Source organism: Muntiacus reevesi, chromosome 3 (genome assembly GCF_963930625.1).
Source record: "Muntiacus reevesi chromosome 3, mMunRee1.1, whole genome shotgun sequence".
NCBI lineage: Eukaryota > Metazoa > Chordata > Mammalia > Artiodactyla > Cervidae > Muntiacus > Muntiacus reevesi.
Window position 1 is genome coordinate 116,920,399 of NC_089251.1, and position 17,145 is coordinate 116,937,543.

Below are 17,145 nucleotides of genomic sequence, written 5' to 3' on the forward strand. Positions count from 1 at the left end.
GACCCCTGAGTAAAACTTTGCAAAGGGAAGGGGAGGCTCAGAAAGACTGGCGACCTTTCAGAGACACACAGCCGGGTGGCGGGGGCTGCCCCGGGCTCTGGCTGCCCCTCATCCCTCTCCCCACCCCCGTGTCTTCACAGGTCTGGGAATCTCCTCCCGGACCCCGGCTGTGAGCACGTCGGAGTCGAGCGCGGGCACGGGTACCAGCAGCCCGTCCACACCCACCACCACCAGCCAGAGCCGCCTCATCGCCTCGTCCCCCACCCTCATCTCAGGGATCACCAGCCCCCCCCTCCTGGACTCCATCAAGACAATCCAGGGCCACGGCCTGCTTGGCCCCCCCAAGTCCGAGCGCGGCCGGAAAAAGATCAAGGCGGAGAACCCAGGGGGGCCGCCTGTCCTCGTAGTCCCCTACCCCATCCTGGCCTCGGGCGAGACTGCCAAGGAGGGCAAGACATACAGGTGGGGGTCTTGGTGGGAGGGGTCCAGCGGGCTTGGGACGGAAGCTGGTGCTTCGGGGCTGCCTCCGGAGCCTAGCAGTGGGGGACTGCAAAGTGGGGGGCCCAGAGGCTTGAAGGCGGAGGATGTGGTCTAGAGGGGCGGGGTCTCCTGACCCTCCCACCCACAACCCCTTCAGAGGTGGGGCAGCCTCCACCCCACCACAGCCTGGGATTTTGAGAGTCTATTTCCTTCTCTCTTCAAGCAATGTTCTCAGCCCTCAGTGTTAGGTACCGCCAGGGCGGTACCTCCAGAAATTCTGATTTAACTTGTCGAGGGGAGGCATGTGGAGGGCCTGGGATGAGCCATTCCAGGAAAGCTCCCCAGATGATTCTAAAGTGTCTACAGCCAGGGCAGAGAACTCACCGAGTGTTGGAGCCCCTCCCCAAGAACCACGGCCCACCAGGCAGCTCTTCCTGGTGAGGTGGAAGCCTGCTCCCCCGCCTGCTGCCCGTGTGCCTCGGGGGAAGGATGTCCAGGCTGGGGGCGTGCCTGTAGCCCCCCACCCCGGACCCTCCTCCCAAAGCTCTGGCACTGGTACAAGGTCTCTGATATAGAGGGTCTCCCCTCGGCTATCCAGGCAGGGGTCGGAGGGATCTTCCCAGGGTGAACCTGCCTCTTGCCCACAGGTGTAAGGTATGCCCGCTGACCTTTTTCACCAAGTCCGAGATGCAGATCCACTCCAAGTCGCACACAGAGGCCAAGCCCCACAAGTGCCCGCACTGCTCCAAGTCCTTTGCCAACGCCTCCTACCTGGCCCAGCACCTGCGCATCCACCTAGGCGTCAAGCCCTACCACTGCTCCTACTGTGATAAGTCCTTCCGACAGCTCTCCCACCTCCAACAGCACACCAGGTGAGTGGCCGGCCTGGCGCTGCCCCGCTGCAGCTGGTTTCAGCTCAGCACCTGTGCCCGATGCCAGGACCTTCTCTAGGTGCCTTCCCCAGACTCCTTTGCTTGGCATACAAGGCCTTTTGTGATACAACCTCTTTGGTCCTACCTGGCCTCAGCTCTCACTCCTTGCCCTTCCCACCGTTTGTCATCTGTTGGTCTTTGCATGTGCTGTGTCCTTTACCTGATACACCATCCCCCTCCTTTCCCTTGTTTTTCTGGCCCTCTCTTATCCATCTCTCAGTAAAACCTCCTCCAGGAAGCCCTCCCTGGCCCCCCTGAGCCAGTTCCACAGCCATTGGGCTTCCCCATCCAAGCATTGGTAGACTGTCTTCGACTTGGCCTGGTTATTTACCCACCACCCCCAATATATTGGGGATTCTTAAAGGTGAGGGCCCAGTCTCCTCCATTTCCACATCCTTAATGGGTGGCACATAATAAGCATTGGAGCATTTATTTAATATTTCTGGAATAAATAGAACTGACTTTTCCAAGGCATGTGATTCATCCCTTTAACGAATATTTACACCACCTCCACCATGTGCAGGCATGCCCCTCAGTGCTGGAAATACAGCAGTGAATGAAACAGAGACAGATTCCTGCCCTCTTAGGGTATACAGTCTAGTCGAATATGTGAAAGGGAGATTCAGAGATAGACATGTTTTAAGGGAAAAAAGTTTTTGCAAGGGAGTACAGGCATCAGACTGGCTCGCCAAATAAAAACACCATAGTATTTAAAGAAATAAACTAAAGGTTACCAAATTACAGTTCATCTCTTCAGAGGGAAAGAAGCCCAGCAGTTTTCTCGCATGATAGTTCTTATATCTATAAGCACGGCTGTCTGCCAATATCAGCATTGTGAAAGTCAGGATAAAATAGCTTCTGCTGCGGAATTTGTAACTCACAGAAAGTGCTCAGGGGTTTCTGTCTTTGGGGCACTAAGACTAGACAGAGGGACCTAAGGTTTGGTTTTGTTGTAATTTATCCATTTCTCTCCATTGTCTCTGTATACTTTGTCCCAGAGTGCAAGATGTTATGTCTGTTTCTCTGACTTTGAGGCATGATGAGTAGGTTTGATGGTAAGGAACAAATAACAGGATAACCTCAAGATGGCATCACTCTGCTTTTCTCATCCCCATGCCTCCTAAGGCATGGATTTGACCACGTAGATTAGTTTCAGAAACTTTCTGATTTTGTCATAAATTTATTTTTTGAAGTTTGGCTAGCTTATGGACATGCATGCACGCGTGCAAAGTCGCTGTAGTTGTGTTTGATTCTCTGCAACACTATGGACTGTAGCCTACCTCTTTCCATGCCATGCCCTCCTCCAGGGGATCTTCCTGACCCAGGGATCTGGAAGGGATCCCAGGGATCTGGACCCTGCATCTCTTCATGTCTCCTGCATTGGCAGGCAGGTTCTTTATCACTAACGCCACCTGGAAAGCCCCATGAAGTGCTGATTAATTAAAAAGTCCCTCTGCTTGTTTGGTTATTAAAATTAGAGCATGTGACCCCCAAGGTTTGAGAGTTAACTTCTGTCAGAAGATTTTTTTAAGGCCCCAGGCTGTAATTTTAATCTGTGTATGTGTGAAAAGATTTTTCTTATCATGTTATCTAATCAAAGATCTACCTAAGTTCCTATATGGGAAAGTTACCATCTGTTTGGAGAATCCCTAGTTTGTCAGTGTTTCTGGGCTGGCATGAATGACTTTGCTCATAACCTTAAAGGCAAGGATTCCACAAGCCGTGGAGTAGTCAGTCCAGGTTCCTGGAAGCCTGGGGAGGCTGTATTCCCACTTATGAAGTACAGGCCTTGTTTCTCACTATCACGCTGTCATGCCTAATTAAATGAAATTTGTCTTTAAATGTGACATTTCTGGCATGGTCATGGTTACAAATTTGATGTACCCAATTATATCCCATTAGGAAGGAGGACAGATACTTAGTGAACCTGTTTAGAGAAACTAATGGAAAAGAAGGAAAAGTCTCAGGAAAGGCACTTAAGAGTATTTTTTAGCAATTATTCTGGGTAGATTTTGTAGACAAGGCCAATTACATGTCTTTTCAATAGAACTATCATTTAAAAATTTCCTTGATATTTCATCAGTTTATGTTAAATTTGTCTGGTCCCCCTGGAGCCTACCCTCTGTGATTCTGCAGGGCTCATGGGAGCAAGGAACCATCTAAGGAATATTCTAGTCCAGTTTGTTCAAATATAGCCTCCTAAATTGACGAATAGGTAGATCAAAGGGAAAAAAAAAGGGAGGATTTCTCATATATTGGTGGTGGCTCAGTTGGTAAACAATCTGCCTGCAATGCAGGTGACCCGGGGTCGACCCGTGGGTCAGGAAGATCCCCTGGAGAAGGCAGTGGCAACCCACTCCAGTACTCTTGCCTGGGAAATCCCATGGACAGAGGAGCCTGGCAGGCTACAGTCCATGGAGTCACAAGAGTCGGACATGACTTAGCAGCTATTTCTGTTAGAAGATAGAATATTAACCACAATTAAATCACTTTTATCCAGTCCCAGGTCATAATTCCTGTTTCCTGACCTTGGGGAGTTAGGCTGCTTTGCAAAGTTATCTCCTTCTGGACTAAAGACTTGGATCCTGGCTGCCTTGGCCTCAGGCAGTGTCCTGTCATGGTGAATGGGCATCTCGGAAGCCTGTGCCCTAGGTCTCTTTCCAAAGTGTAAAGAGCCAGTGCACTGGTCCAGTCCTCTCCTGAGGCCATCCACTCCTGATATTTCTTTCAGAAGATTCAAGCTCTACCTGAAGCACAGGCCTTTATGCAAGTGTGAGGCAGAGAGCCAGACGTGTTGATAAGATTGAATGACTCTGGTCTATTTATCATATAATCAACAAAAGCAGAATGGAGGAGAATGGGGTCCTCTGTTCAGGTGTGATATATAATCAGTTGTTCAGATTAAAAGCAAAATTTTTTAAACTTTTTATTTTGTATTGGGGTATAGCCAGTTACCAGTGTTGTGATAGTTCAGGTGAAGAGTGAAGGGATTCAGCCATACACATACATGTATCCAGTCTCCCCCAAACTTCCCTGCCATCCAGGCTGCCACATGACGTTGAGCAGAGTTCCCCGTGCTATACAGTAGGTCCTTGTTGGTTATCCATTTTAAATATAGCAGTGTGCACAGGTCCATCCCAAACTCCCTAACTATTCCTTCCCCCCATTCTTCCCACTGGCAACCATAAGTTCATTCTCTGAAGTGTGAGTAGCATCCTCTTTTGTATGTAAGTTCATTTTTATCATTTCCTTGTAAATTCCACATATAAGGGATGTCATATGGTATTTCTCCTTCCCTGTCTGACTTACTTCACTCAGTATGACAATCTCTGCATCCATCCATGTCTCTGCAGATGGCATTATTTCATTCTTTTTAATGGCTGAATAATATTCCATTGTGTATATGTACCACAACTTCTTTATCCATTCATCTGTCAATGGGCATCTAGGTTGCTTCCATGTCTTGGCTATTGTAAACAGTACTGCAATGAACATTGGGGTGCATGTATCCTTTTGGATCATGTTTTTCTCCAGATATATGCCCAGGAGTGGGGTTGCAGGGTCATATGGTAGCTCTATTTTTAGTTTTTTAAGGAACCTCCTTGCTGTTGTCCATCGTGGCTGTACCAGTTCACATTCCCACAGAGCATATTATAGGAAGCAAAGGCACTGACTCATCATCATGATCTTTTAATTGATCTTATAAAACAGGAGCCCCATCCCCCAGGCCATGGGCCAATAGCAGCCCATGGCCTGTTAGGAACAGGGCTGCATCGCAGGAGGCGAGCAGTGAGCAAGCGAGCACAGCTTCACCTGTGTTATAGTCACTCCCCATCCCTTGCAAGATCAGTGGCAGCATTAGATTCTTAAAGGAGCTGGAATGCTACTGTGAACTATGCGTGTGAGGGATCTACTTTGTGTGCTCCTTATGGGAATCTAATGCCTGATGACCTGATTCTGCGTAATGGTGAGTTGAATAATTATCTCATTATATGTCATCATATATATTATGCACCATATATTATTTTATTATATATTAGGTAATAATAATAGAAATAAAGTTCACACTAAATATAATGGGATTGAATCATACTGAAACTACCGCCCTGCCCCTGGCCTGTGAAAAAATTGCCTTCTGTAAAACTGGTCACTCTGCCAAAAATGTTGGGGACCACTGTCATAAAGCATGTGTTTATGACTGGCACTAATAAGTAATTAAATCTAGGAAAAAAGTCTTTTCAAAGACATTGCTCTGTGAATACTTCTAGTGCTGGTCTCTGTACATGAAAATAAATTGTTGGGTTTTTTTTCCTCCATCTTAAAAAGTACACAAATATGTATATTTATATTACATGTAATTATACATTACATATTATATTACTATATATATTATATTTATATAAATTATATGTAATTACATACATACACACATAGAATTAACTCAGGGAGATTGAGCTTCTTTTCTTTTGATTTTCCAACTTTCTTATGCTAGAAACTTCATAGACCGCTCGTACTCTAGTGTTTGGCTAATTAGTAAAATGCGGAGAGTACAAAATGTGCCCTCATTGGGTGCGTTTGTAAAGCTGGGGAGCAAATCTTTGGTGTTTCCCAGTGGCCAGCTGGAAACTCCCGAGAGCATCTGGGTGTAAAAGATACCTTGATAATTTATTATTCTGAATGGGGGGCCTGGATTTGAGAAAGCTGGCAGAGTATGCACAAAGCTGGCAGAGGAGGCAGACTCGGAGCGTCAGTCCGGTAGGAAATAAACCCAGTAGCAAGCAATAATTAGAATCCTAGTGTTTTCAGAAATAGCTGTTTGTTTGAAAATATTATTTAAGGCCATGACCAAACAAAAAATTCACAGGCCCTTGAGGGGAGAGTATTTTGTCAGAATGTTCCTTGTTCAGGGATTGCTCTCTGCTCTTGAGGGCACAGTTTTTTCTCCTCCTCTTTTTTTTTTCCCCGAGTGATTTGAGTTCATAGTGGTTGGAAACTAAACAAGCAGCATAAGAGGGTCCTATCAACATTTAGAGACAAATTATTAGTCATTACGCAGTGGCGTGTGTAATTAAACCAATGTGTCCTAACCCAGTGACAAAGAGGTGGGTGTCCCCAGTGCCCGCGAGTCCCAGAATCCTTCAGATAAACAAACCCAAAAAAGCCAAACATAAAGAAGTGACCAGATGCCAGGTTTCTTGTTTTCCACTATTCCACAGAGACTCCTGTTTTTTGCCCCTGGATCGGGAACCAGACAGTCAAGCCATGTAATCAAATCCATCTTCCCAACATTGTGCCAGCAATAAAGGGGGTAAAAGAAGGTCATGTCAAAACAGAACCAGCTCCGGTCAAGTAATAAAAGTAGAGCTAGAAGCAGGTTGAGCAGGATCCCCCTGGGAGTTGAGAAGGATGTGCCTGGAAGCATGTGGGGGTTTGTGCAATCTGAGTGGCCTGGCAGCTCTGGAGCATCTCGGTGGGACCTCCATCTGTGAAAGGAAGGTACAAGACAAGAAAGGTGACTTGCAAAGTGTTTGCAGAAATCCAGACTTCAGAAAGGTCAGCCCTGTAAGTTATAAATACCGCGTGTCTTTAAGGAGAAAATGAACAGGAATTTGTAGTGAGTCTATTCATGGTAGAGATACAGCAGATGTCTTGCGTTTCTGTAGAAGGTAACACATCTGTAGATGCCACGATGCAGAAATCAGGAGTAACCTTGTTTTATGAGGGGGTTAGTCCTCATAAACTAACCCTCATGAGGGGGTTAGTTTATGAGGTCTGAGAGAGGGCTCGATGTTTTTACCTGTTTGGGGAACATCTGCTAGACAGAGTGACTCTGGTTGTGCTTGTTTATTCAGGCTGCGGAGTGGGCTCTGCCACTGTTTTCCTTCTGGCTATGTGATGTTGTGTATATGTGTGATGCTAATTGTGGCAGGGTCAGTTTTCTCAAGTGTGATGATCGTCACATCCTAGCAGCAACTGCTGCTTGTCAGAGAGCTTCTAAGTGTCCGTTCCCGTGCGAGGCATACACGGTATGCCTTATACATACTTTGTATATATACAAGGTATCCATAAAGTCCTTACACAGTACGAACCTATTTCTAAATAAGAGATAAAGAATCTGAAAGGTGCCACAGAGAGAGAACCATCTCAAGGAAGGTCCGTTTTTACTGTATCCATCATTGTTTTAGTTACGAAACACAGTGGGACTGAAGCCACTCAATGTAACATGCTGTTTCTTACCCGGAGGATAAAGGATAAATGGTAACTAATGAATTCTCCATAATTCTATTTAAACATAGAATAAATTCCCCCTTTGTTTTTCATAAAAACGTCTCTTTCTTTTTTTTTTTCCTTTTTTTTTATTTTTTATTTTTCAGTGGGTTTTGTCATACATTGACATGAATCAGCCATAGAGTTACACGTATTCCCCATCCCGGTCCCCCATCCCACCTCCCTTTCCACCCGATTCCTCTGGGTCTTCCCAGCCCACCAGGCCCGAGCACTTGACTCATGCATCCCACCTGGGCTGGTGGTCTGTTTCACCACAGATAATATACATGTTGTTCTTTCGAAACATCCCACCCTCACCTTCTCCCACAGAGTTCAAAAGTCTGTTCTGTACTTCTCCGTCTCTTCTTCTGCCCTGCATATAGGGCCATCGTTACCATCTTTCTAAATTCCATATATATGTGTTAGTATACTGTAATGGTCTTTATCTTTCTGGCTTACTTCACTCTGTATAATGGGCTCCAGTTTCATCCATCTCATTAGAACTGATTCAAATGAATTCTTTTTAACGGCTGAGTAATATTCCATGGTGTATATGTACCACAGCTTCCTTATACATTCATCTGCTGATGGGCATCTAGGTTGCTTCCATGTCCTGGCTATTATAAACAGTGCTGCGATGAACATTGGGGTGCACGTGTCTCTTTCATATCTGGATTCCTCAGTGTGTATGCCCAGAAGTGGTATTGCTGGGTCATATGGCAGTTCTATTTCCAGTTTTTTAAGAAATCTCCACACTGTTTTCCACAGTGGCTGTACTAGTTTGCATTTCCACCATCAGTATAAGAGGGTTCCCTTTTCTCCACACCCTCTCCAGCATTTATTGCTTGTAGACTTTTGGATAGCAGCCATCCTGACTGGCGTGTAATGGTACCTCATTGTGGTTTTGATTTGCATTTCTCTGATAATGAGTGATGTTGAGCATCTTTTCATGTGTTTGTTAGCCATCTGTATGTCTTCTTTGGAGAAATGTCTGTTTAGTTCTTTGGCCCATTTTTTGATTGGGTCATTTATTTTTCTGGAATTGAGCTTCAGGAGTTGCTTGTATATTTTTGAGATTAATCCTTTGTCTGTTTCCTCATTTGCTATTATTTTCTCCCAATCTGAGGGCTGTCTTTTCACCTTACTTATAGTTTCCTTTGTTGTGCAAAAGCTTTTAATTTTCATTAGGTCCCATTTGTTTATTTTTGCTTTTATTTCCAATATTCTGGTAGGTGGGTCATAGAAGATCTTGCTGTGATTTATGTCAGAGAGTGTTTTACCTATGTTCTCCTCTAGGAGTTTTATAGTTTCTGGTCTTACATTTAGGTCTTTAATCCATTTTGAGTTTATTTTTGTGTGTGGTGTTAGAAAGTGTTCTAGTTTCATTCTTTTACAAGTGGTTGACCAGTTTTCCCAGCACCACTTGTTAAAGAGATTGTCTTTTTTCCATTGTATATCCTTGCCTCCTTTGTCAAAGATAAGGTGTCCATAGGTTCGTGGATTTATCGCTGGGCTTTCTATTCTGTTCCATTGATCTATATTTCTGTCTTTGTGCCAGTACCATACTGTCTTGATGACTATGGCTTTGTAGTAGAGTCTGAAGCCAGGCAGGTTGATTCCTCCAGTTCCATTCTTCTTTCTCAAGATTACTTTGGCTATTCGAGGTTTTTTGTATTTCCATATAAATTGTGAAATTATTTGTTCTAGTTCTGTGAAAAATACCATTGGTAACTTGATGGGGATTGCATTGAATCTATAGATTGCTTTGGGTAGAATAGCCATTTTGACAATATTGATTCTTCCAATCCATGAACACGGTATGTTTTTCCATCTGTTTGTGTCCTCTTTGATTTCTTTCATCAATGTTTTATAGTTTTCTGTGTATAGGTCTTTTGTTTCTTTAGGTAGATATACTCCTAAGTATTTTATTCTTTTTGTTGCAATGGTGAATGGTATTGTTTCCTTAATTTCTCTTTCTGTTTTTTCATTGAAAAACGTCTCTTTCTTAAAAGAGATGTGAGTGTATTAAAAGCTAACACTGTGAAAATGTCTTAGGCACACCCTTTCTGTAAGTTACAGTCCTTAACAATCCATACTTTAAAAACAATATTTATTATTTTGGGGTGCATCAGGTCTTAGTTGTGGCATGCAGAATCTTTTGTGGGGAGCACAGGTGACTTCACTTTCCCTTTTCACTTTCATGCATTGGAGAAGGAAATGGTAACCCACTCCAGTGTTCTTACCTGGAGAATCCCAGGGACCGGGGAGCCTGGTGGGCTGCCATCTATTGGGTCGCACAGAGTCGGATACGACTGAGGCGACTTAGCAGCAGCAGCAGCAGCAGCAGCAGCACAAGCTCAGTAGCTGTGGCACGTGGGCTGAGTTGCTTTGTGGGATCTTAGTTCCCAGACCAGGGATTGAATCCGAGTCCCTTGCATTGAAAGGCAGATTCTTAACCACTGGACCACCGGGAAAGTCCCTACAATCCTTATTGTTATCCCCATTTTAGAGGTGAGGAAATGGGAGCTCAGGGAGGCAAAGTCACTTGCCCAAGCCCACCCTGCTAAGAGGAGGCAGAAGTGAGTTGCAAGTCAGAGTGCCAAGGAGCAACCTGTGGCTTGGCGGGGGTGCGGGGCAAGGTGGGTGCAGTCGGCGAGTTTGGGAAGTCAGGCTGCAGAAGAAGGTGGGGTGAGGTCCAGGCAGGAGAGCAAGGCGAGTCTTCTGAACGCCAGGGTGAGCTTGGGGTGGTTAGTTGGGTGAAGGAGCAGCCCAGGACACTGATTTCAGCTCTGCCTCCCTGCACTGCCCATGCCTGGAGTCGGTGGTGAGCTCCCCCCCCATCACTACAGATGTTGGGAGTCAGGGCTGGGTGCTCCCCTAGTGGGAAGTTGTCCTGCAAAGAGATGGCTCCTGTTGGAATTGAGGACGTGGCCCTGATTTGAATTTCAGAGGCTGAAGAGCTTGGGGGCCAGTTATCAGAGGAACTGTGGCTTCCTGAAACCCTTCCCAGCCAGCCCAGTGCTGAGTGCCATGCATAACGAGATCAGTGGCCAGAGGCAGGCTCTGGGTCAAAGAAACTCCTACCATGACTTGGGAGGCTGATGGATGTGAAAAATCCCATGAAAGCAGGAAATATGTGATGGAGGTTGGGGAGGATCATCTGGGTTGGGTGTGGAACGGCATGAGCAAAGGCTCAGAGGCTGGTGGGGGCCTGGGGATTTGGATTCTCCTGGAAAAGGGAGAGATGTATGGGGTGCAAAGCAGGGCTGTGACAAGGTCAGATCCCACACTCCTGCTCTGATGGAGGTCAGGAGAGGAGAGGCTGAGGCTGAGAGTCTAGCAAGGAGGTTGGGCAGCTGTGGACTCGGGGAGGAAGCCAGAGGAGCAAGGTCGGAAGGAAGGACCTGATGTCCCTGGAGAACCATCAGTCAGTCAGTCAACAAACACAAAAAAGGTATTTCATAATACCTCTGAGGAGTAGGTGGTGTTGATTATATGAAATATAGTACTGCTGTCAGTGACTGACCTCAGGAGGAAAGGACTCACCTTCCTATGTTTCGAGTCCTCTCTGAGGAGCCTGTGCCAGGCCCTGGGATGATGGTGGTGAAGAGACCAAGAGCATTCTTGCTCTCAAGGAGCGAGGCAGCCAGTGTCAGTGACTAGACATTGACAAAGCATGTGCCCACACATGGACTTCTGCTCGGGGGTAGGTGCAGGGGCCAGGTCTAGTCTGGGGGGTCAGGAAAAGCTTCCCTGATCAAGGGACTTTTATACTGAGACCTGGAGTCTAGGTTCTAGCCAGGTATGAGCTGGGGGAAGAGTGTGCCTAGAAAAAGAGCAGTCTGGATACAGGACGGAAGGTAGGAAGGGACTTGAAATGTTCAGGGTGGGATTGGAGGGATGCGACAGGGCTGGAGCCTTGAGGCGGGGAAGAGGCATGACCTGGGCAGCAGTGGGAGGCAAGGACTTTGGGGTGGGCGTTGTGGGGTTTAAAATCAGTATACAAAAAAAAATCAATATGCATCTTGGGGTGCCTTGGTCCCCTCTGCCACCTGACCCCTAGCTGACCAATTTCCACAGCCCTGGGGGGGAATAAGGATAGGATGAAATGCAAGGTTTCTGGCAGCAGGTGCAACTGGTCCAGGTGACCATTAAGGTGCTCCCATTGTAGAGACGGGGTGCAGCATCCTGGGATGATGTCCCCAAACATGTGACGCCCCTAAAAGTGCAGGTAGAATAGAGGTCCTCAGAACTGCGGCCCAGCTCCACCTGGCTTGTCTCCACGCAGCCTGAGATGCGCTGTCCCTGCCCTTGGGGCTCCCCGTCTAGTAGAGAAGACAGGAGGGGCGGCCGCATGCTGAGGATGCAAAAATGGTCCTCCTGCCGGGACGCAGGGTGCAGGAGCAGAGAGGTGAGGCCGACTGCAGGTGAAGGGCCTTGATGGCACTCTAGGGAATCTGGACTGTCCGTATTCATAGTGGGCAGTCAAGGCCATGGGCTCACTGATGGCAGCGAGTGTTCTTTATTCCAGCCTGGTCAGCATGGGGCCTGGCCAAAGGGACCTTAGTTGTTTGATGAATTTGTTGATGGGCAGAACAAACCCAGGGGGCTGGGGCTTTCGTGAAGGAGCTGGACCACGTAGTCAGAGCTGGATTTCCCCCTCCCATCTAATGCTTGTTGGCAACTTAGGCAAAAGAGGTCCATGTCTAGCCTGCATTTCGTTGCCCACCTGCTTGGCACAGGATTTGCCAGAACAGGTGACTGAGGACAAGCCTAAGAGAGCAGGCTGTGTGCGCCGCGCTCCTGAGCCCCGGTTTTGTACTGGATCCCAGTCCCCTTCCATCCTCACCTGGCTGCTAGGCAAGTGCAAATGGCAACAGCCGTCAGAAAGCTCAGCCATCAGCCTTGAAGTCACTGCTCCCAAGTCTCCTTCTCAGTGAGGACCCTCATTACCCTAATTAAGATTGCACCCCTGACATGACCCCTCTCATCCGCTTTCTTCTCCGAGCACTTATTACCTTCTACACACGCTTTACTTATTTCACGCTTGTTGTTTGTTTCCATGAGGCAGTGAGTTTTGTCTGTTTTGTTCACATATATGTTCCAGGCACCCAGAGTGGTGCCTGGCACCCAGGTGCCTGACACAGTAATTGTTAAATGAATGAATAATAATAATAATGGTATGTGGTGATGGAGTACTGACTTCGTGCTGATATTTGGCTAAGCCCCTTTGCATATCATCTAATGTAATCTTCACAAAGCCCAGTGAGGCAGGGACTGTGTTTTTATACCCATTTTGCAGATGAGGAAACCAAGGCTTAGTGATTTGACCAAGGTCACCTGGCTAGTAAATGGTGGAGCCAGGATGAGAACAAAAAAGGGGCTCACAGGAAGGACACAGAGGGGCTGACCTTCAGGGCCACCCTGCCCTGAAGTCTCTCAGTAGCTGGGGTGACCAGATAGCCACATCTTTGAAGGCGCAGGACATGGAAATGGGGGGCCAATTGGGGAGTTGTCTCCTGAGAGAGGCAGGCGGGCAAGAAAGGTCCTGGCAAAGCTGTGAATCTGTTCTTTTCAGTGGGTTGGTCTGCAGGTGACTTTTTTAGAAGAGGGGCAGAATGTAGTCAAAGTAAGCCCACTGTGATGATTGCGAGGCCTGAGTGGGTGCTGGTGGAGGGCTGGGTTTAGTGGGGCCCTGTGAGGAGTCTGGAGGCGCTGGTCACAGACCGGCAGTGGGAGGCTGGAGAAGAAAGGACTGGGCTGGCCTTTGAAGTCCCAGCTCTTGCCTGGGGCTCACTCGGGGTGGGGGTGGGGGGAAGTGTGTGGAGCAGGGAGCCTGGGAGGCTTGGGGGCCAGAGGTGTGGGGCAGGCCAGCCAAGGGCTTGGGGGCTGGAGCTGGCCTGGGGGACCTGCCAGGGACTCCACCTCACTGGACTCCCCATTGCAGAATCCACACAGGCGACAGACCCTACAAGTGCCCACATCCTGGCTGCGAAAAGGCTTTCACTCAGCTCTCCAACCTCCAGGTGAGTGCCTGCCTGCCCGCTCCGCCTGCTAGGTGCATGGCTCCCTCCACCCCCTCCAGGGGAGCCCAGCCGCCTCCTGACCCCCGCTGTGCTCCCCACAGTCTCACCAGCGCCAGCACAACAAGGACAAGCCCTACAAGTGTCCCAACTGCTACCGGGCCTACTCGGACTCCGCCTCCCTGCAGATCCACCTCTCGGCCCACGCCATCAAGCACGCCAAGGCCTACTGCTGCAGCATGTGTGGGCGGGCCTACACCTCGGTGAGTGCCGGGCCTCCGGGAGCCTCTCCCTCACCCCAGCCTCAGACCTGTACTCACGCTCCCATTTTCCAGATGAGGAAACTGAGGCCCTGGAAAGAGGGTAAGATCTCAGTGAATGGCAGAGCCGGGCCGTCCACTTCCCCGTTCTGTTTTTGGCTGCCTCAGGCTAAGCTCCCCTCAGGCAGCCTTTAGCCTGGGTGCCAGAGGTGTGGTTTCCTCCAGGCAGTGACGGAGAGGGGCCTGTCACCCTGCTTCCCAGAGCCAGGGAGGGAAGTGGGCCTTTTCCCCACTGGGGAAGCTGCAATCCCTGTAATGGCCACAAGGGGGCATAGTGACCCGGCCCAGAGTCACTATCGTCTACCGGGAAAGGTCCAAACAGCGACAGAAAGGTGCCAATCCCCTGTCCTCGGGTGGAAACTTCCCTAACAAGGGACTTTCAGACCCAGGAGAGGGAGTCCAGGTGAGTCACTCATGTGTGTCCTTCGGCCTAATCAGATATTCTGGTTAACAGACCCCCACATGTACCCAGGGATCCCCAAGCCTCAGTTTCCTCATCTGTAAAATGGAGGAGCTAATAGTTCTTAAATCATAGGACTGTTGACTGGCAGAGTCAGCGCCTGATAGACCTCAGCTAACACAGTTATTTATTTGCCCAGTGTTTACTGAACACTTGTGCCAGGCACTTGGGAATCAGGATGAATCAAACAGACATATTCTTTGCCCACAGGCAGGCTAAGAGTCTACTGCTGGAGACAGACATTAAACAAGTAACCACACAAGGGAATATGTAGTGACAGATGACGGTAACTGCTCTCCAGCAGGCTTTCTCCACCTCGGCCCATGTTGACATTTTTGCTGGGGGTGCTGTCCTGAGCATTATAGGATGTTTAGCAACATCCCTTAGCTGCTGCTCTTGGAAAATGCCTCTAGACTTTGCCAAATGTCCTTTGGGGGAGAAATTGCCTCTGATTGAGAACCTCAGCTATAAAGGAAAAAAAGAAACATATGTTTTGAAACACAGCTGCAGGGAGGATAAAATGGAGTTGGGGAAGGGAGATGGTTTGGGGTAGGTGTGTGAGGAAGTCACATTTAGAAGAAGGCATGGAGGATAATTGGCCAGGTGAGAAGAGGAGGGGAGGAACTTTCCAAGCAGGGGGACAGTGAATGCAAACACCCTAGGTGGAACCAACGCAGTGTGTTCCAGAAACCGAAAAATAATTAGGTCACACGAGGCTGTGGGGCCCTGTTAGGAAGATAGCATGTTTTCCCAGGTACAGCAGGGACCCATGGGGAGAAGACTGTCCAGAAGGGTTATTTTGAAAGTTCACTTTGGCTGGAGGGGGCACATGGATCACACCTTAAAAGAGGGGGTCACCAGCCTTCAGAGCCATGGTTCTTAGAGGGGATCTGAACTCTGGGAGAAAGGGGCTGTCAGATCTCACCTGGCCTGAGGCCCCACCCTGAACTGGGCCTGACTGGACTCCACAGAACAAGAGTAATTACCTTTTCTGAAAAAAACATTTTAGTGGATTGACTTTTAAACTACTATAATACCTAAAAGGAACATTTGCGAATAGTGAGCCCTCCTGTTTCCATCGGGGCTTCTCAGGTGGCTCAGTGGTAAAGAAGCCTGCCAGTGCAAGAGATACAGGAGATGTGGGTTCGATCCCTAAGTGGGGAAGATCCTCTGAAGGAGAAAATGGCAATCCACTCCAGTATTCTTGCCTGGGAAATCCCATAGACAGAGGAACCTGGCAGACTACAGTCTATGGGGTTGAAAAGAGTCGGACACAATTGAGCAGGCATGCATGTTCCCATCAGCCCCCAGAACCTGGCATCAACCAGTCCTTCTGCATCCATCTCTCTGTTTTTTGAAATAAAACTGACATCATATTGTTCCATCTGAAAATTTTCACTTTGTGTCTTTAAACGTACTCTTTTTTTTAACTTATCCATAATACCTTTATAATAGCTTAAAATGATTCATTATAGTCCTTAGTTAGTTCAGTTGCTCAGTCATGTCCAACTCTTTGCGACCCCATGAATCGCAGCACGCCAGGCCTCCCTGTCCATCACCAGCTCCCGAAGTTTACTCAAACTCATGTCCATCGAGTCAGTGATGCCATCCAGCCATCTCATCCTCTGTCATCCCCTTCTCCTGCCCCCAATCCCTCCCAGCATCAGGGTCTTTTCCAGTGAGTCAGTTCTTTGCATCATGTAGCCAAAGTATTGGAGTTTCAGCTTCAGCATCAGTCCTTCCAATGAACACCCAGGTCTGATCTCCTTTAGGATGGACTGGTTAGATCTCCTTGCAGTCCAAGGGACTCTAAGAGTCTTCTGCAACACCACAGTTCAAAAGCATCAATTCTTCTGTGCTCAGCTTTCTTCACAGCCCAACTCTCACATCCATACATGACCACTGGAAAAACCATAGCCTTGACTAGACAGACCTTTGTTGGCAAAGTAATGTCTCTGCTTTTTAGTATGCTGTCTAGGTTGATCATAACCTTCCTTCCAAGGAGTAAGCGTCTTCCAATTTCATGGCTGCAATCACCATCTGCAGTGATTTTGGAGCCCAAAAAGTAAAGTCTGACACTCTTTCCACTGTTTGCACATCTGTTTCCCATGAAGTGATGGGACCAGATGCCATGATTTTAGTTTTCTGAATGTTGAGCTTTAAGCCAGCTTTTTCACTCTCCTCTTTCACTTTCATCAAGAGACTTTTTAGTTCCTCTTTACTTTCTGCCGTAAAGGTGGTGTCATCTGCATATCTGAGGTTATTGATATTTCTCCCAGCAATCTTGATTCCAGCTTGTGCTTCTTCCAGCCCAGCGTTCCTCATGATATACTCTGCATATAAGTTAAATAAGCAGGGTGACAATATACAGCCTTGACGTACTCCTTTTCCTATTTGGAACCAGTCTGTTGTTCCATGTCCAGTTCTAACTATTGCTTCCTGACCTGCATACAGATTTCTCAGGAGGCAGGTCAGGTGGTCTGGTATTCCCATCTCTTTCAGAATTTTCCACAATTTATTGTGATCCACACAGTCAAAGGCTTTCACATAGTCAATAAAGCAGAAGTAGATATTTTTCTGGAACTCTCTTGCTTTTTCGATGATCCAGCGGATGTTGGCAATTTGATCTCTGTTTCCTCTGCCTTTTCTAAAACCAACTTGAA

General features: G+C 47.7%; 1 protein-coding gene across 2 annotated transcripts in view; it reads left to right on the forward strand.

Annotated features, from left to right (window-relative positions):
- Window positions 1-17,145, forward strand: part of ZNF362 (zinc finger protein 362) — a 45,329-nt gene that overhangs the window by 23,171 nt on the left and 5,013 nt on the right. For both annotated transcript variants that reach the window (XM_065930339.1, XM_065930341.1), the window contains 4 exons: window positions 141-462; window positions 1,128-1,352; window positions 13,627-13,705; window positions 13,807-13,965. In XM_065930339.1, coding sequence (XP_065786411.1) covers window positions 141-462; window positions 1,128-1,352; window positions 13,627-13,705; window positions 13,807-13,965 — 785 coding nt within the window. The remainder of the gene's footprint in view (window positions 1-140; window positions 463-1,127; window positions 1,353-13,626; window positions 13,706-13,806; window positions 13,966-17,145) is intronic.